At 41.1% G+C, this 20,974-nt stretch overlaps 1 protein-coding gene across 7 annotated transcripts in view; it reads right to left on the bottom strand.

Moving 5' to 3' along the window:
- Positions 1 to 20,974, bottom strand: part of stx1a (syntaxin 1A (brain)) — a 55,704-nt gene that overhangs the window by 17,848 nt on the left and 16,882 nt on the right. For all 7 annotated transcript variants that reach the window (XR_002202778.2, XR_011244469.1, XM_020088315.2 and 4 more), the window contains exon 3: positions 15,655 to 15,754. Coding sequence is in view for 5 of the 7 variants with exons in the window: in XM_020088315.2 (XP_019943874.1) it covers positions 15,655 to 15,754 (100 nt within the window). In the remaining 2 variants the exon portion in view is untranslated. The remainder of the gene's footprint in view (positions 1 to 15,654; positions 15,755 to 20,974) is intronic.

Genomic DNA, 20,974 nt, shown 5'->3' with positions numbered 1-20,974 from the left:
CACACTTCCCAAAACCTTGTCAGCCGACTTGGTTCTTATTTCTTTAGCTTCTGAGGTTGCCAGTTTCTTCTCCATCAGCTTGAGCTTTGGGAGGCTCAGACTGCAACTCGTACTTACGACAAGCATCCCACCTGTAGGGGGAGCCCAAGCATAGCCGAGAAATCTTGAATTTGTGTCACTTCAATACTTGATTAAGTGTAATGGGGGAGAGAGAGCGGGAAGATATGCAGCAAAGAAGCAGGCTGGACTCGAACCTACAGCTGCTGCAGGAGGACCCAGGCCAGGTATATCGAGTGAATTAATATATTTATGAAGGTCAGGATACACTTAGCAAAAAACTAGATAGTACAATGTGTTATCTTAATGTGTCAGAAGGCAAAAGTGTTGATGGTAAAGAGTCATCTGTAAATTTAGAGTGTTTTATTCATTTGTAAATCCAAAATGTTAATTTGCTGGTCACAGCTTCTCAAATGAGATGATTTACTGACCTTATAAATTATATTTCAAATGAAAGTGGATATAGTAAATTGATTGTCCTGTCGATCACATAAAAAAAGCTATTGTTAGCTACTGATAATATATCTGTTGTGAGAAACTTACAATTTCCACTTTTCAGATATAATGATTAATCCTAAAGGAAATTGGGAAATTGATCATAAAATACTGTGTTATGAATCAGGTTATGTACTAAATGTTAAAGTGTTAAAGTATCATTCATCTCTAAAGAGAAAGGAGAAAGAAAATGAATCCAGAAGCAGAGGAGAATAAAAAGGAGGAAGCTGAACGACCATCGCACAATTTCTCTCTCACACATTCTCTCTGGAACATTAATTTCCATTTTTAGAACAGTGCATAAAAGTGAGAAAGGCATTCATCATCTTAATAACATAAGAACCAAATCTCCATATATTAACAAGCCCCAAGAGGCCAGCAGACGTAAAAGATGGTCCTTAAAAGTTACTGGAGTCAAACTATTCAATCAAACCAAACTGCTCGCAGTACTTTTTATAATGAGTTTTTTTTCCTGCAAACATCTGCATCTGATTACAGACAGCCTCAATAGATGATTTGATTACAGAGTGTAAGGAGGACCTCAATCTCTGCTAAAGTTCAACAATAAAGACATATTTGTGTCAGGGTTTGGTGGAGGGTGACGTGAGAAGGGGGACAGGGAACGGACTCGGTAGGGAAAAAGGGAAGGGAAGGACCAAAACCTGGGGGCTCGGGCGGGCGGCCCGGAGGCCGGTTGGAAACAGTGCACAGGGGTTCAGGGAAAATCAGCTGCTTCTGCAGTCCAGTCAAAGGGAGTTCCGGGGAAGATAGCAGCTGGGGCTGCTGCTGTGACACAGGAGGCTCTGGAGAAGATAGCAGCTGGGGCTGCTGCTGTGACACAGGACGCTCTGGAGAAGATAGCAGCTGGGGCTGCTGCTGTGACACAGGACGCTGCTGTCGCTGCACCGGAGGAGACGACAGCTGCCGTCGCGGCACCGGAGGAGACGACAGCGACCACCGCCCCAGCTGTCCCGGCGCTGGCCTAACCCTCGACCGTGGGACAGGAACAGGAACTGAAGCGGAGCCAGGCGAGACCCGCAACCGTGGGACAGGAACAGGAACTGAAGCGGAGCCAGGAGAGACCCGCATCAGTGGGACAAGAACAGGAACTGAAGCGGAGCCAGGCGAGACCCGCAACCGTGGGACAGGAACAGGAACTGAAGCGGAGCCAGGAGAGACCCGCATCAGTGGGACAGGAACAGGAACTGAAGCGGAGCCAGGCGAGACCCGCAACCGTGGGACAGGAACAGGAACTGAAGCGGAGCCAGGAGAGACCCGCATCCGTGGGACAGGAACAGGAACTGAAGCGGAGCCAGGAGAGACCCGCATCCGTGGGACAGGAACAGGAACTGAAGCGGAGCCAGGAGAGACCCGCATCCGTGGGACAGGAACAGGAACTGAAGCGGAGCCAGGCGAGACCCGCATCTGTGGGACAGGAACAGGAACTGAAGCGGAGCCAGGCGAGACCCGCAACCGTGGGACAGGAACAGGAACTGAAGCGGAGCCAGGCGAGACCCGCAACCGTGGGACAGGAACAGGAACTGAAGCAGAGCCAGGCGAGACCCGCATCTGTGGGACAGGAACAGGAACTGAAGTGGAGCCAGGCGAGACCCGCAACCGTGGAACAGGAACAGGGTCGCTCGCCGTAACCCCCAAACGAGGGGCAGGAACTGGCAAGATGACTGCTTGAACCCCCGACCGTGGGGCAGGAACAGGAACGGCGACCTCCGAGACCGGAACGTGAGTAGCATCGGCCGGGATCCCCGACGCCGGAACGTGAGTGACGTCACCCGGGACCCCCGTCGTTGGAACGTGGGTAGCATCTGCCGGGATCCCCGACGCCAGAACATGATTGACGTCAGCCGGGACCCCCCGACGCTGGAACGTGGGTAGCATCTGCCGGGATCCCCGACGCCAGAACATGATTGACGTCAGCCGGGACCCCCGACGCTGGAACGTGGGTTGCTTCTGCCAGAATCCATGATATCCTGTCTTGAGGTTGCCGCTTGTGAACTGGTGGAGATGGATGGAAACAGAGTGAGGGGGCTCCCAAAAGCCAGGCGGGTGCAGAGGTATGGATCCGCAGGGGGAGTTGGGGATGAGAGGATGTCCTTTAGTCTCTTCTCTACGGTCACCAGGTGCGGGACAAAGTGGCTGACCCAGGGTCTGTCCTTAAGCCAATCCCGCACCGGTGTCATCCTCTCCAGGAGCTTTGCACGCTGCTTGGTGCCTGCGGTGCTCAGCTCGTCCACCAAGGAGTCCAAATAAAAAACCTTCCTACAAAAGAGATTAAGCTCTGCTTGGTCCATATTTGGTTGGTACGTACTGTCAGGGTTCGGTGGAGGGTGACGTGAGAAGGGGGACAGGGAACGGACTCGGTAGGGAAAAAGGGAAGGGAAGGACCAAAACGCAGAAACTAAATAAGGTTTAACAAAAAGTGTGTTTTATTTAACAGGGGGTAAACGTAACATAAGAAATCTTCAGGAAACAAAAGTCGCACTCAAAAAGAGGAGTGGAACACAGAAAGGACAGGAAACAAACTTACAGGGAAACGTGGCGAGAGCTGACGGGACACATGAACAGAACAGAACCAGAATCGAGATGACGGACAGGACCTGACCAGAAACGACGATGACGTACCAACAACCACAAGGGGGGAACACAAAGACTTATATACACACTGGAACTAATTAGTAACTGGGGACAGGTGGCACAAGACACACAGGTGAACCTGATGAGGGCAGGAAGTCAACGGGCGAAAACACACAGGGAGCAAGGACTACAAAATAAAACAGGAAGCACTGAACAAACTTATCAACGAGAACAAAATACAATAACCAAGACAGGGATGAACACAGGAGAGGCACAGGGTGAAACATAGCGAGGGACAAGGAGGGGAACACAGGAGAGGGACACAGAACAACACAGGAGAATCACAGGGTGGAGCACAGAGGAAGGCAGAAGGGAACATGAGAGGAACACTGAAAATACATAACCGTGACATATTTGCACACATTTTGAGATAAGAAAGAAGCTTAAATGTAATGAGATAATGGTGTTATTTCATTCTATGCTATACGTTCTTGTGGCAGTTTGAGAGGTGACAGGCTGAGCTGAAATCTCATGAACACAAACAGACAATGAAAAGTAGAGCTGGGATATAAATCCTCTATCCAACTTGTATGATAACATTAAACTATAATGGCTCCATGGAGACATTGAACCTATTACACAGTGATCAGCAAAGCACTACAAGCTTTTAATCTGCTTAACAGGCCTTTTTCCATATCGGTGGACATCAGCCTGTGGTACATAAAGCTCAGTGGGACGAGGCAGTGGACACAGATATAACTGATGAAATTATCAGTTTATATCCAGCTGCAAATGAACTCATTACAATGGAAGATGGCAGGAATACATGCAAGCAAGAGTAGAGAAAAAAAGACGAGAAAAATGGTTTGATCATCTCAAACGTCCCTGACTGAACTCGAGCCAGTAAAGTGGTGACATGATCAGCATCCTAAATCCTGAGGCCTCTGCGGTGACTATAGGCAGGTGTTTTCAGTGTTTCTCAGAATGATTCACGATTCCATCACCTTTCAACGTCAGTGGCCGGCTTTAATTTGACTCAACTAACCAGAAGGTTGACGGTTTGATCCCAGCCTCCACCATTCTTTGATACTGAATCCCAAATGACCTGATAGATAGGGCTCATTATAACTGATAGATAGAAATGTGATTGATACATGAAGATAAATGCACTGTATGAATGAGTGTCAGAATGGGTGAATGGCAAAACTGTACTGTAAAAGCTCTTTGAGTGGTCACCAAGACTAAAGTGCAAAATAAAACCATTTTGCTGATTGACAGTTGGCGATGGCACTGTGCAAACAATGCATTAATGTACAAAGAAATATTTTGGTAACACTTTAGTTTAGGGAACACAATGTTAGCCACTAATACATGAGTAATAAGTGTATGTGTTAATGATCAATAAGATCTGCATTAAGCATCACTACATATGTATTAGGTGTTTATTCAACAATTTCTTATTCTTACTGAGTAGGTCATGTATTCTTGACAAACCCTTAATAAGCAGCTAGTTAGTCTTGAGGTTAAGTTGCTGATATATAGTATGGATCAAAGTAAACTCCTAATACATTGTTGCAATATGTTTCTACTCTGTCTCAATTGGTAGTATATTAAGACAGTGTATAAGGAGTCTATAGCCTCTTTATTTTGACCCATACTAAATACTAATAATTTATGATCATGGCCAACTAGTGGCCTTCTAAGGATTTACCAAGAATAAACCAGTTGTTAAGCAAAAATAAGAATGTGTTCAATTAAGACCTAATACATGTATGCAGATGCTTAATAAAAACCTTACTAAGCACTAATAGATATCCTTATTAGTTATGTATTAATGACTAATATTGTGTTTCCTAATCTAAAGTGTTACCAATATTTGAATTGGGTATCAGGTTATCTTATGCATTTATTGATGGGAAAGGTCAAGTGGGATTGGGGGAGAGAGGAAGACACCAAAAAAACTGAACCTGCAGCCTCAGCACGTTGAGCACCCACTCAACCTGGTGAGTTAATGTTTGCCCCTGCACCAACACATTTAGAGAACACATGTAAGTGAAACAATCAGCTTAAAAATGTAATAGAAATAAATGCATTTAAAAGTTTTTTAACCCTCAAACAGCTTCTTGGTGAGAAGAGGCAAATGTTAACAAAAGTATACGTTACAACAACACTTCACAGGGTGACTTTGACTTTAAAGATTTAGGGTAATCTATAGAAAGTACAATGATGTTAAATTCTAAAGAATGAGCCTAATATGACAACAATTGCAGCATTAATTACCATAATCTTGGTTCACATTTGAATAAAAGTATATCTCTTCTGAAGGAGAAATATGTGCAGTACACAATGAGTGTGTCAGGGTCAGATACTGATCTGACGTGGTGGACTGAGGCCCTCAGGGCGAAATGAATAAACAGTGCTCTGTGGTGTGTGTTTCTTCATGACTGTAATCATTTATTAGTCATAGAATACCATGGTCAAAAGCAATGTAAATACTCATTGAATAAGATACTTTCAAACAAATAATCTGAGTGTCCTTATTTGTAGTCATAGCAACCTCTGGTAACCTGCTCAATGAGGTCAATCGCAGAGATAACAACACAACACTAAATTTAGTTTTCTGCTGTGTGTGTGTGTGTGTGTGGTTGAGTTAAATTAGATCTCTCCCTTGTGGTTACCAAACACAGGGGGCCAACCTGCTTGATCAAGTGTCTATTCAGCCTCATTATTGGCTGTGTGAGAAGCGCAGACTCTGCTGAATAAGTCAAAGGGAAAAGTGAGAGGGAAGCAAATTAGAGGGCAAAACTGAGGAGTCAATTGAGCTGTGGCTTCACACTCCATCCCTCTCCCAGACGCTCTCGAATGGAATCTTCAGGTCACGCTTGTTGCCATCATTAAGACTGCGTTGCTATGGCGATGTGTGCAGTCGGTCCTCTAGCCAGCTTCAGATTGTTTCAAAGTGGCAGAGGCAAAGAGAGCGTCAGAGAGCAAGAGATACGCTACAAGGCAGGAAGAAATGGAGAGAATGTGGAGGCTATAAGAGGAGCAGAGTGTGAGCAGAGACAATACAATTAATTGTGTTTCTGGATGTTTATTCTAATGTAATTATTTGAAAGTATTATTTTCAATCAATTTTTGCCTTCACTTCAGAGTTAGAAGTAAGGACAACATGACCAAAGTCAGCCAAGATTTTATGCTACAAACGTGTCCCATCTGTAGCCAGAGTCTGATCAAAATTGCTCTTCTATGTCACAGATTTCCATTGTCATGATCCTTTGCTTTAATGAACACAGGCACTTTCAGGCCCGTGTAGGGGCAACAATGAGATCTGAGATTTTACTCTCAGTCCAGTGAGGACTGATCTGGAGCTCTGCCGACAAAATCCATGATGCTACAAATCAACCAATCACAATACGACACACAATTACCAATTTTGTAAGTGCATAAATCTCAGGGAGAAAAAGGAAAAACTTTACTCTAGCAAAACTCCAGTCCGCACTTCCCTTGTCCTCCTGCTCTCTCTTGTTTTTTAATGCATTGAAGTGTCAACAGTATGATTAAAGATCGCTTGTTATTTTACAACAAAAAAAAAGTGGTGCAGATAGATGACATGATCTGATGACGTGTGTCAGCTCATATACTTTTTCTTTCTGTTAGATCTACACTGTATGCACGGCTGCATTTAGTCCTGCAAACTAATATAGTCCAGATTGTATTAGACCCAACCCACACAGTGAGAGACAGTAAACTTACACAATTTACTTACACATTGCCACATAATCTAAAAGCAGCTTTAGTTAATTTTGATTCAAAATCTTGTTACCATAAAAACCAAATAAAGCCCACAATGAGTACTAACCTGGACAAAGCAACACTATACCCATTTCCTACTATTTCCAGTTGTTGTGCTGGTGATGTTGAATTATGGACTTATTTTTAATTAATGAATAAGCATATTTTCTGAAGCTGACTTATGGTGAAATCCATTTAGCCAAAATATACAACTTGAAGAGTATACATTGGTATTAGTTTGCAGATATAAAGTATATATGATATGGCAAACACACCAGATTTGATTTCAAACTATAAATTGATTTCATTTACTGTACTGTAGTGCTTTTTAATCTATCAACAACGAAACAGCATCAGAAGCAGTGGTTCACTGTCTTGCTCAAGGACACTTCAGTACAGACTCTGGAGAGGACGGGTCTAAAAGCCGAGCCATGCCCACTTCACCACTTTTACTTTACCACCAGCCATCATGTGTACAGATCAGGATGGTACTGTTCTTACATCAGAAATAGGACGATGAAAGCATATTAGCAGAATTTTATATAAAAGATAAGCATCCTGACTGTGCTGGTCAATTCTCCACAACATTAAGCTTTACGTCCGCTTTGCTTTTACAGCAGCAGCATTTATCCATTTAGATAAGAACACCATCCACTTTTGTCTTGACTGTCAAAATCAGGAGTCAGATAGTTAAAACTGGCTATATTATGATAATATTGACACAATTTGCACTTGTCATATTGATGTCAGGGTAACATGACACAGACAAGACACTGAGCCAGTCTTGCTTCCTCCTCTCTAACTCAGGGTCAATTGCTGCCATTCCAGCCTCTAACTTGCAGCCATTTATCTTTCTTCTCCATCTCGCAGTCTCTGTGCACTTCTCCCTCTGCTCTCTCTGTAAATATATTACCAGTCCTTTGTGTGTTTGCTCTGCTTATTGATCGTCTAGAGTCCAGGTGTCTGATGTTTCAGAGAGACGGAATCTGAGCTCATTCCTCAAACATGACATGATATTTGCATTAGTGTAGAATACAGTCTGCACACAGGTAATGACAAACTGAGAGCAGGGATAAAGTTTAACTACTTAACGATAGAAACAACACACATTCTCATCCCTACCTTTCCATTCTGAAAGCACAGATTTACTATAGTTAATAACAAGTATTATTTCAAAGCATGGATGAAGATTATAGACATAGTTGAAGATAAAAATAACACAAAAAAACTAAATTAATAAAAACTAAAGTAGGTAGATGGCAAATAGACTAAATAAATAATTATATACAAGAATTAGCAAACACACTATCTATGTAAAGGTAGACTGGTTAACTTTTTGATGTTCATATTTACCTCTACCAGGGCATTATATTTTGGTCTGCGTTTGCTTGTTTGTTAGCAGGATTACTCAATCTATGGCGGTATCGAGGTAACACACACACACACACACACAAAGGTCACTCTCATGTGCAACAGATTCCGATAATCCGAAATAAAAGAGTGAAAGAGAAGTTCTCATGTGACGAAGTGAAGCGTATTGCATGCCACTTCTGGGTACAGCTGAAAAACTGCAGCTGAAACTATAGTGTCTGTCTGCATGGATGGTAACAACTTTGTCAACCATAACATGAGCAAACATGCGGTAAATAGCGTTGCAAATAGTGCGGCACACAAGTATACAATGCCGCAACAGAGCAAAACACAGTTAGAAATCTCTTATATTATTATGAGAAGTATAAAAAATTTTGGGTTCATAAATTGGGTAAGGGCAAATTAGAATATGTTTGGCTGCCACAGTTCTTTGTATCATACTTTGAATAATGTGATTCACTGAACAAAAACCAGGACAAATTGTGTGTAATGTCTCCTTTGTGCCTCTCCACACAAAATAAATGGTCTTGGGAAATTGTCATGTTAACAGCTCTACTTTGAAACTGTAGATCATGGCTGCCACCGCTTAGTTTAGTTTTGTGCATCCAAAGGTAAAGATAATTTTTCAATAAATTAATTTGTAAAGGTGTAGTTTTCCAATTGTACACAACAAAGTCTGCTCACTGGTCTAAGGAAACATAACTTTATCTTTGAAAAGATGCATTAAATCCAATAAATATACTTCAGACCCCTTGAGGTGTAAATCTGTTTGGGCTGAAGAGTTTGAAAATGAAAAATAAATCTGGGGCTTAGAAAGAAGTGAGCTGAAATGTCTGCATCAATTTTAACCTCTCTTTTTTTTGCTGTCCATATAAGTTTGACAAAATAACAGGATGGTAATGCTTAATCAAAGTTTAAAACAACTTATACTAATCAAACTGAAGTTATTAAAAACCTTATCATGGCAAACCTCAAATTCCACATTCTTACGCCTGAGGTCAACCTGCATTTTAATTAATTCTGGATGGTTATCTCCACAGTCAAGCCACAAATATAAAAACTCTCATCCATCAGGGATGTCTTTAACCTTATAGCTTTCTATTTAGATTCATGTAGATCATATCTGTTTTGGCAGAAATTTAAGTAACACAGAACAACTATATTTTTAGCCTCCACCCAGAGTACATGGTTTTGCTGTAGTTGATTAACATCCCCCTCCATCTCTTTATCAACTTCTCTTTCTCCTTCATCTTCTGAGAGAGTATAACAGGGTTAATGTGAGTTAATATAGAAGTGTCACTGTCACTTTGAAACGTCCCCCTGCCTCCCAACACTTGACATTTCTATCTACATCAGGGCAGTGAGACCATACTCATGTCCTCTGAAGCCACGAGGACAGAGAGCAGTTAAACTGATTAATACCCGATTTATTTTTTATTCAAGGTTGACCTCCATTGTGCACACTAATTTGTGTGTTACTCTGTGTGTCCTTGGCCTTGGATACGATAGTGCACATTGTGTTAACTGCTCATTAGGAGGGATATGATTATTCTGGAGAATAAAACTGTGTCTTAAATGGCTGTAACACCACTTCAGAAAGAAAATGAAAAAGAGATATATAGCGAGAAGAGGGTACAAAGAAAAAGATGGTTAAGGAAGAACAAAGAGAAAACTATGAGACCTTATGCAACACTTTTGGGGGAGCTTTGGCAAACAGCAGTCTGAGGGTGGGAGCGCACTCAGCCAAAAAAATGACACTAGAAATAGTAACACTCACAGGCTGCAATTAAAGCAAACATCTCACGTTGAGTACTTTTAAGAGTCGAGAGTAAAGATGCTCTTTAGAAACTAGAGGCTGAGATGTCAGCGTGAGCAGCAAACACTTAGTGGCTGAAAAAACATACAGAGAAATGTTGTTAAATAATAAAAGTTTTTAAGACCAGATTCTCTGCATTTAAGTACATAGACATCATATGTGCTCCAGTAGTATGGTGGTTGTATAATGCAATTCAAATTGGGTATTTTTTACATTTCGTTTTTATTATTTGGTTTGAGTCACAAACTCTGTTCACATTTATTTCTGGACTAATTTTGTGGCAGACGAAGGTTGTGTCACTTAACTCAATTAACTCATAAGAAATCACATCGTTTGGTATCCTAACTTTTTATGATCAGTCTACATTCATTATTCTCCAACTATTAAAATATGCACAGGTAAACAACCCAATTAAGCTGTGGAGACTGTAAAACTGACCATAGGTGTAATTGTAAGTGTGAAACTGTGTAATTAATTCAATTTTAACAAGAAACTATAAGCTTGAAATGTTATTCTGTTGCTGTCCAAAGAATAACACTGCTTCATAGTAAAAAGATATAACCCACAAATTAACATATCATATTTAATCCATACAACAGTGAATTTTCTGGGTTTGTGCAGTCCTGGTACAGATCCAGGATCACAGCTGCTGCGACATTGTGTGTCTTGGATTGTGGTGGCACTGTGTCATACACACAAAGGTGCCAAAACCACATGAGTGAAGAAGACATTACTCATATTACAAAAGAAGGAATAAACGTAGGAAAGCCAGTGAACACATGGTACTGCAATCATGTGTGTTAAAATTAAAATATATGTTAAGTCAGCAAATCAAGATCACCTGTCACTTCAAGAACGTCAAGATGTCCAGCAGATATGTTCAACAAAAGCTTAACTGGAAGATCAAAACAGTAAACACATCACTGTGGTGACTTTATGTCGTCCTCTGGGACAAACTGGACTGGAGGCATTTCCACAGCTTTTCTCCAGAACATGATGATCAGTAATCAGTAGCTGTAGATAAGCAGTAGTTATCAGACTACAAAACAGAACTGGTGTGTAAATTCACTATATACTATCTGTAACAATGAATCATTCATTGTGGGAAACAAAAGGAACTAGAAGTGTTGGCAGAATTGACAAACTAGAATGGCACGCAGTACAGAGCCAACATCCACCATGGCCCTTGAATTCAGTCAAGCTGTACCAAATTACACACACTCATAGATCAGTCCCCTAAATGTGCCTGATTTCCTTCGTGAATTATTGCCAGGGAAAAAAGTAAAATTGTCATAAAAATTCCTATCAAAATGTGAAAGGAAGAGATAAAAAAATTGTATTGTATGGCAGAGGTAATAAACAATGTGACAAATTTAACATGGGAAAATATCTACAAAAACATCATTATTCCATTCTCACAAAGTCTTACCTTCCTATATATATAATGTTGATTAAAAAAGGTCTTTATGCCGCCTACTCTCCAAAGTCCAGGTTTCATTTCATAGCAGCCTCACTCTCTCCTGGGAGAAACTGTCTAAAAGCCATTGATATTCCTGCAGAGGATGCAATCATCACTGACTTTTGGCCTTTTATTATGAAATCTAAGAACAGCCTTATCAATCAAAATAATAAGAAGCCACACTGCGCGAGGCAAACAGACAACATTACAAACTAAAACTAATAATGCAATTATTTGGAAAATGTGGATTCAATCTTGTTTTCTAAATTTAAAATGCATTTGTGTCTTCCTCTCCTGCATCAAAGGAATGTGCTAATGGGGAAACACAAGTTCAATACCCATTATGATCTGATGGCTATTACCTAATCTATCATCATTACTTTCGCTGCATACTGTACACTGCTGTGGAGTGTGCCCACACAAACACACAAACCCTTAACACCCACCGATCACTGTATGCTGCGATTCCCTTGAGGAAATTTGATAGGCTTCATTTGGGGGGGGTGGGGGTGATACGGGATAAAGTGTAATGCATGGGTGAAAGTAATGTGTCAGTATGTGTGTGTGTGTACGTACGGGAATATGGGCTCTGCCAGTGGGCTAGAATTAACCCAGTGGAGATCAACAGGAAACGTCTCAGTCAGCCAACACAAAAGCTCCCACAGCAAAAGGGGGGAGAGGAGGAGGAGAAAGAGGGGGGAGGTTGTGACGCAGGCCAGGTGGGTAATGGCAAGGGAGATGTGATGTGATAATGAACATGATAAACCGTGACAGAAACAGAAGGTTTATCAGTGGACAATGTTCCACTGTGGAAGACCTTTAAAAAAAACTATTACATGTGTGTGATTCCCTCCACTTCTCTATTATCCTGTTCCAGCCCAACCTCGCCCATTTTGAATAACATCCCTGACATTTTTAGAAAAAGGGAGAACAGTGGAGAATTTACCGTGAGGAAAATACCACTTTTGACCACTTAAATCTATTCACTTTATCAATGAGTCCAATTGTACCTATTTTGAAAGAACTCTAGGTGCTCCTGAAATATTGCGTTCACTGGGAAAAACATTTTCTTTATGAGGTTTTTCACGACCTATTACCACCAAAATCTAATCAGTTAATCTATAGGTCTATGTAAATATTTGTACCAAAATTTAAGGGATTTTCTGGAGGCAATCTGAGATTATTCTTTTACAAGATGAAAAAGCATTTTGCGATGTCACAGTGATCTCCCCATGAAGGTTTAAAACAAATTTGAAGAAATTCCCTCAGGACGTTCTTCAGATATCGTGTTCACAAGAATGGGAAGGCCAGACAGACGGATGGACTATCATTCATCCATTATCAATACTACTTATCCTACCAAACATCTATCTATGAAAGGAGAAGGATTAGAGAACAGGTCTGAGGATCAAGTTATCACAATTCCTCCTGAGGGAAAACATGAATGTGTGTACCAATGTCATGGCAATCCATCAAATAGTTGTTGGGAAATCTCGGACTTGCTGTTAGACGTAGCCAGCTATGTTTCTCTATAGCATGGCGAAAAAGGATATACAAATAAACTTTGTATCATTAAGTATTTAATGACCATGGATTCTTCCTTATATCACCAGAGGGCTTGGAGTTGCCCTAACAACACCCTTAAAATTTGTGAATATTGTGACAAAAAGCAATGAGAGTCACTGTCTGCAGACACCTTTAATATTACTGTCTGCAGCTGTCTGAATGAGGACATTCAGATGATTGGAGTTCATCAGCTCCACAATGCAATGCAACAGGCAGACAGTGAAGAAAAGACTGACCTCCCTGACATCTGCATCAGCTGCAGACTCATGTGCATTTAACATGGAGGTGTGCACGCACATGCACACAAACACACACACACACACACACACACAGAGTATCAATTTCAGTCACCACGGAAATGACTTGTGGAAGAATTTGTATCTTAAACACAGCACCTAGCCTCAATGCTGCTCCTCTCAGTTTCACATACTCCGGCTGCTACTTAAAGGGCTCATCTGACACCCGCTGCTGCACACAGATCGATGCTTTCTCAGATAAGTGGGAGGTTGGGAATCAGGGCGAGGAAAGGGGATTGGAGGGTGTTACTTGTATGAGTAACATCTCCCTCGTGAGAGTGGGGGTCTAGATCAATTCCCTGACACAAGTGAGAGAGAAAGAGGTGTGAGAGGACACAGATGAGGGGGTTGGGACAGATGGATTGTTGTGCACAGATTGAACAAAATCAAAGAGGAGAGTGGTTGAAATGGGAGGAGGGATAATGGAGGAACTGATAAACACAGCCGATGTTTTTAACGGCAGGTTTAAGAGGTAAAGATGGCTCAAGAGAAATGGAGAGGAAGTAGAAAAATGGAGAAAAGTAACAAGAATGCAAGACATTTCACAGTGAGCGTATATAAAAGCTTGAAAAAGGACAGAAAGGACTGATTGGTGGAGGGTACGGCTCTGCTTTTTGGCTTTTTCCTGAGAAACTCAACTTATTTGTTTCCACCATTTACTCTAAGGGACAGAGTCGTTTTTCATTCTTTTGCTGAGTAGAATCTGCCACGATTAGCAGGCTTTTTGCTACTGTTGCACATTACACAGCATATAAATAAGACTTTTGGCTTTATTCTCTTGTCTTCTTTCCAATAAGAGCTTCTCCGGCTCATTACTGAGTCAGCGCAGAATAAAACATTCATGTTATCATTGAGGAGGGTTAGAGGAGGTGTGTGCAGATGGGTCAAGCTTGGTTTGGACAATGTGACCTCCTCTTAAAAGCGCCCTGGAATGGTTGATTAACTCTTTACCCGAAATAAATACAGCCTGGAAAGGGGGCGTCCACCCTAACGATGCAAACTATTATATGAATAGGGAAAAAGAAATACATCTTATGGCTATGGCAGAATAAATTGAAGTCATAACTATTCCACAAGAATAATACGATCATGGATTAACAATTCTACCAGTGACTACAGCGATATTCTTACTTACATTAATTAAATCTAATGGTACAATTTGAATGACAGGGAAAATATCTTATATATATTTTAATAAAACTCCAGATTTTGTTTTATATCCTCTGGGCAACTTTATGGATCCAAACAAAATGTTTTCATCAGTGAGGATATGCTATGTGTTGTTTTCTTTATTTATAAACTCTTAGCATGTTAATCAGACTATTATAAAAACAAGTAAATACAGACAAGTCTCTTAAATGCTTATTGTTGATGCTGTTGGAGAGCAACACATACTCATATGTGTTCCGTTGTGCTGAGATCCATAGCTGGTTTCACGAAGATATATTCTGTATTTACTCCAGTAGGAGGTATTTAAGCACCACACAACACTACAGTGCATAAGTCACATCAATGCATACAATCAAAACATTCAATCACCCTTCATTTTGTTTCTTGACACATTTAGTCTTTCTCAGCCAAACAGTTCCAGGAACAGAAGAACAGTTTAGTTAAAGGTACAGTGTGCAGAATTTTATGATATCTAGTGTTGAAGTTGCATGTTGCAGCTGAACACCCCTCATCTCACCCTCCCCTTCCAAATATGAAAAAGAACCTGTGGTAGACTTCAAGTGTCATAAAAACTCAAAAGGTGTTTAGTTTGTCCAGTCTGGACCAAGGTAAAAAACATGGCAGCCTCCGTAGAGAGGACCCTTAAAGATAAAGGGCCTTTTCTGGGGTAAAGAAAACTACAATTCATACAATTTAGATGAAACGAACTAGTGAAAACATCATGAGGGATTTTTCTACATTGAATTTCTGCCAATAGTTTCCTTTCACCTAAATCTTACACACTGGACCTTTAAGTAACGTAAGAAACTTCAGTGTATTCCTGTTCACATTTACACTGCAACTGAGGAGCTATAGGGCCAGTGGATGATGGGTTAAAAATGTTGTATTAAAACCAGTGCAAAAGAATCCACTTTTACTCTTGATAAACTTAAATCCTCTCATGATTAAAACACAGTATTTGTGGAGAAGGGAAGGTCATGTTTATTATCTCTCTCTGTGAGATTTAAACAAGTAGAAAGAGAAAAGTCAAACAGCCTTACTCTCATCTGGGTTAGGTGAGGCGAGGATGGCGCTGTGCTTCCTCTTAACCTCTTCAACCTTCTCTGCCAGGGACTCGATAAAACCCCGGATTTCTTCCACCTGGTTTAGGAGAGACAGAGAGACCAATATAAAAACTCATCTGAAGATGTTATCATCATAGCAGAGGCAATATGTCGAAGGTTTATGAGAAAGAAAACACACATGACTAATATCCATCAAATTACCATCTGCAGAAATCTTCATCTAATCATTTAACAACTTGAAGGAAATTTGTGTTAGATATATTCACCATGTGCAGTGAAAACGATTCATTCCAATAGTCTTTACAACCTGATATATCTCAGGATATTCAAGTGTTAATGTGTGATTACAAAACCATGTGCATTAACCTGTAGCTTTAACTGCTCTTCTGAGAGCTTTCAATAGGTTTCTGGAGCCTGACTGCAGGTATTCGCTCTTATTCCTCCATAAGACTATTGGACAGGTCGGCCTCAATATTAGGTGATGATACCTGGCGATGATAATACATTTCATCGAAAATTATTTCTTTAAGGACTTTGCTATGTGCACAGAGGAATCTTCACATTAATACAGATAAGAACCTTTAAGTTCACAGCTGTTCAAAATATGATTGTGTGCTTTTTAGTTCCTTGTAATATGAGATGAAACCTGTGTGTTTTCATGTAAAAAAAGATCTGGATCCATCGATGCCTATTTAAAGAGTCTGGATAATCAACCATAATCTGCAGATGATGATAAAATAAATTATACTTGTGTGATGTATAAAGTAAGAAAAGTTTGTTTCATTTTTTTTTTTTTAACTTATTCTCACTATCTGACACACACAGGCTTCAAGGAATAGCTTAATACGACCATATTTAGAGGCTTTATCTCCAAAAGTTAGATCAATGCCACTCTCATATCTCCTAATCATAAGGCTACAGCCAGAGGAAAAACAGCTAACTTAGCTGTACCCAGATTTTACAAAAACTGTCCTGTTCTCGCATTGATTAAACACACTTCAGAAGTGCTAAGAGGTGGATTTTATCACCTTTGGACAGAGCCAGAGTAGCTGTTTCCCCCCGTTTTCGCAATTTATCCAAAGTCAAACTAATCGTCTGCTGACTATAGCTTCTCTGCAAGTACGCGAATAAAGTAAAACATTGAACTGTTCCTTTACCCACATGATTAAATGCATGGAGGTGCATATCATACATATCCTTCTTTGAACTCTGTACTCATCTGCTACCCAGTTCCAGGTCTGACATTCTACCCAGCACCCTCCCTCATCCAGCTGTGCTGCCTCTGATTCAGGTAACAGCTGGATGGGCAGTAGGTCACATCTGTCAACTTCATCAATCTCTACTTCCTTCTCAATCTGTCAACCACCCCTGATCACTTTCACCGCCTCTACACCTGCTTCGATACAGCCCAGCCTGTACTCCAATCGTTCGTCTCTATCCCAGGTCATTTCCTCATGCAGATCCCTGGTTTGACTTCTCCATTTGCAGTCCAAGTTTCCTCTGCTGTCCTCACAGCTCTGCTCTGCTCCTCCATTCATACCTTCACGAGAGTCCCTCCTCCTCTCAGCCTAGGTCATTATTCTCCCATTATTTCTCTAATTAGCTGCTGATTGGAACGGCTTATTTTAAATAACAACATAATTGGCTCAGCGCGACCTCTGGAGAGAGACCAGGCTTTACAGGGGGCCCACTGAGGTGAGCAGAGTTAAAAAAGTGTAACACATGCATATGGAGAGAGCTCATATAGTTAAAAAGTAAGAGATTGATCCAGGAAGGAAGAGAAAGAGAAGTAAAGTGAAAAGAGGATTAAACCACAAGTTTTCTGGGTTTGGACGCCGTGTGTTAGTGAGTCATCGTATGTCTCTCAGCTCCCATCAGACAACAGGCACATTTTATTGGTGTGGGAGAAAAAACAATATCAGACAGCTGGAAAAACATACATGCAAAACAAATAATCAGACACATGCACTTCAGGACCACCTTATCAATTTTACAAGGCTTCATTATTAACTTGAGTTGCTTGTAGACACCATGACATTATTCAGGAGTCTGTATCTGGTACAAATACACTGTTGCAACCAAATCCCACAGCTGCAGGAAAAAAAAAATTCAGATTTCCTTCTTTGTTATTTCATTTTAGTTATGTTGGTGTAAAAGAATAATTTTCATCTAGAAGAAAAGATGATCAGAAGCTCGAGGCCACAGTGAGTCTGCCTTGCTTTCGCTCACTTCATTCTTGCATCATCAGGTGAAGGAGTTTGGGGGCATGATATGAGCCTCATTACTACACAAAGCAAAACAGAGATGCAAATGGTGCTTATATGCATCTCATATTGTGACTGTTTGCTTCAGAGTTGCTGTCTCTTAAATGATTTATAGCTTTTTCAAATGATTTTAAAATTACCTCATTTGTTATAATCATTACTAATGAACCACAAGCTTTATGTACACTGTTCACAGTTTAAATTTTTGAATAAAAGAACATTGCATTTCTAGAATGATCGTAATTTAAAATATAGATAATAATGATGAATTTAATGTATTTTCAAAAGAATAATCTACATTTAGGGTAAACAGACGGAACCTGCTATGGCAGAGTTTATTGCAGCTACCATTTGTAGGGCTTCACAATATTATTTAGGTCTGCAGCAGAAAACGTTCAATATTTTGAAAATGTCATCATTTTGTTCATTTAGTGGACCAATTAAAGAACATGGGAGTGGACAAATTCCCAAATGAACAGGGCAAGGCAATTAAGTTTTATTTATAAAGCACACTTCATACATAGATGTAGATTCAAGGTACTATAGAGGGAGATTAAAAACAACACAGTGACAACATTAAAAGCAATCAAAAAGGAATTAGTGGTTCTTTGTCAGGCTGGTTCTGCTGAGCTTGGCGGACGCTGGACTCAATCTCCCAAAGTAAAGGCGATGATGATGCTGGAAGAGATAGGATCAGACTGGGAATTGGCGGCAGCGGCAGCAGCTTAGAACTGGCAGTGGAGGGCAACAGAGTTGACGCTCCTTTAGGAATCAGGGTGGTAAACATGAAAGAAGTTTGTGTTGGCTGAACATGGCACCATGGCTGGTGAGGGTTTGTCTGAGAATGTTTCTGTCTGTTATAGTATAGCCAGATCGTATTGTTAAATTGGGCTCCTGAATTTCTTAACCCGCGCGGAGACTAAATCTGCTTTCAGACATGCACTGGACTCCACAGTTCCTCCATATTTTCTCCCGAGGAGATGCATGTGTGAACGCAAATGTCCGACTGAGACATATGCTGTTTCTACGGACTATATCCGCCTGGCCTCTGTCTGAAGAAATCCAGGGGAAGTTGATGTGTGAACACAGCAGGGGATCCCCGCTGGATTAACCGCAAGTTGTTAACGATTATAACACGCAACAGATGCAAAAATTAAAAAAAGAAAAGTAATCCATTCTGGTCACAGACTGACTGAAGCAGAGGCTTTGATCGGGCAGGGAGGTAGAGGCAGAGCTGGGTATTTGTAAAGGACTTCATTACAGTGATGGGGTGCAGCTGATGTGGGGCAGCTCTGACTCCAGTGCACCTGCTTCCACTCAGACAAACAGACACGAGTTGGGAGCGGCAAAGAGCCAAGCGGGAAGTGACAGACTGAAAAGTTAATGCTTTGTTAAAAGGATACATTTATTGTTTTTGTTTTTTTCCTCATGGGATCTTCTGACGATAGCTGCTTTCAGAGATGCACCAAACTCCCGACGTTACTAAAAAATTCCTGCCAGCGTCTTCGTGAAATGAGGCCACACAGCAGGATAATGTCTCCAAGGAAGTAGACATGTTGATGACGTTTCAAATACACGACAAGGGATATGCACCATCTTGTCTTATGATATAACACAAAAACACAGGATTTCCGCCACAATGTACAGTATATGCTTCCTGCATGTCGTACTTAGACACCACGCTTAAAGGTTCTGGACATTTTCCTTTTGTCATGAATATGTCTGTTGCAAACATTCTCCTTTACTAGGACAAACATTTAAAAACAAACATGTGACATGTGAACACCAAATAAACCAAGTGAAAAAATACTTCATGTAGACAATAAGTGTATAATAATATGAAGGTATAGAAGCAATTACACTAACCCACAAAGATCGATGACAGGCACTGTGTAGTACATGACACTTAAATACCAGAGACAGACCCAGCTACATACAAGCTCACACAAATGCCACAGCAAACACATAAAATCAATAGCCACACTCAGAGTCATGTCTGTGGTGGAGGACAGAGGGCCGCAGCCATCTCTTCACTGTCTGCGCTCCCTCCAGATCACCAAAGCCTAATTAACGGATCCAGTCGGGGTTAGAGGCTGATTACTCCATCACTCCCTCTGCCCCCTTAATCTTCTCCCATCAACATCTCTCCATTACATGTTATTACCCGTTCCTTCTCTCTGGTCTCAGTGTCTAACTTCTCCCAAATCACTCTCATTTCAAACCCTGCCTCTTTCATGATCCCTGCGGCTTCTAACTCGGTCTCAGACTGTTCTCTCTCCGTCTTCCTGTCTCTGAATTTCACTCAAAATCTCTTCTTCATTCTCTCACTTGAGACAGATGTAACAACCTGAAATTCCACACAGATATAGAGATGCCTTGATATCTATGATGGATACAGACAGTTTGTCAGAGGCGAGAGGCAGTATACAACAGATAGACAAATGTGAGAGAGATGTGTTCCCTTGAAGCTAAAACATCGTATAATTAATGTAGTTTCTAGTTCTACTACAAATCTGCAGCCTGGCTTCTTGGTGAACAAATGAGCGGCAACAGCCTAATCCAATGCCGAATGTGTGTTTGACCCAACTTGGCTTTCACTTGCACATCCTCCTTCTGCCCGCTACCTGTTTCCTTCTCCTCGCTAACAAAGCCAGACCACATCCTGAAGTTGATTTCTGTGTCCGTCACAACCTGCAGTGCCCACATTCAAGGCCCCATCTTTCGGTAATCATCATTCTCCTGCATTCATGCTTGTTTGACCGTGGCCGGACGCTGGACTCATACCTGCCTTTAAGGCTTAAAATGAAACACGGCTTCACTGGATTGAACAGAGCTCAAACTCTCATGTGGCAACAGATGCTCCAGCCAATCAAATCGTGTTTAACAAACACTCAAGCACTGGCCAATCAAATCACATTAATGCGAAAGAGGAGGCAGCTGGTGAACCTGGTGTACGTTAATCTGGTTGTATATTTTATTTCCTGTGCACTTCTCTTTAGCAATGTACTGATAGCAGGCATGGCACGATAGCA

This window comes from Paralichthys olivaceus, chromosome 11, assembly GCF_024713975.1.
Source record: "Paralichthys olivaceus isolate ysfri-2021 chromosome 11, ASM2471397v2, whole genome shotgun sequence".
In the NCBI taxonomy this organism is placed as follows: domain Eukaryota; kingdom Metazoa; phylum Chordata; class Actinopteri; order Pleuronectiformes; family Paralichthyidae; genus Paralichthys; species Paralichthys olivaceus.
This window is presented reverse-complemented; position numbering and strand designations above follow the sequence as displayed.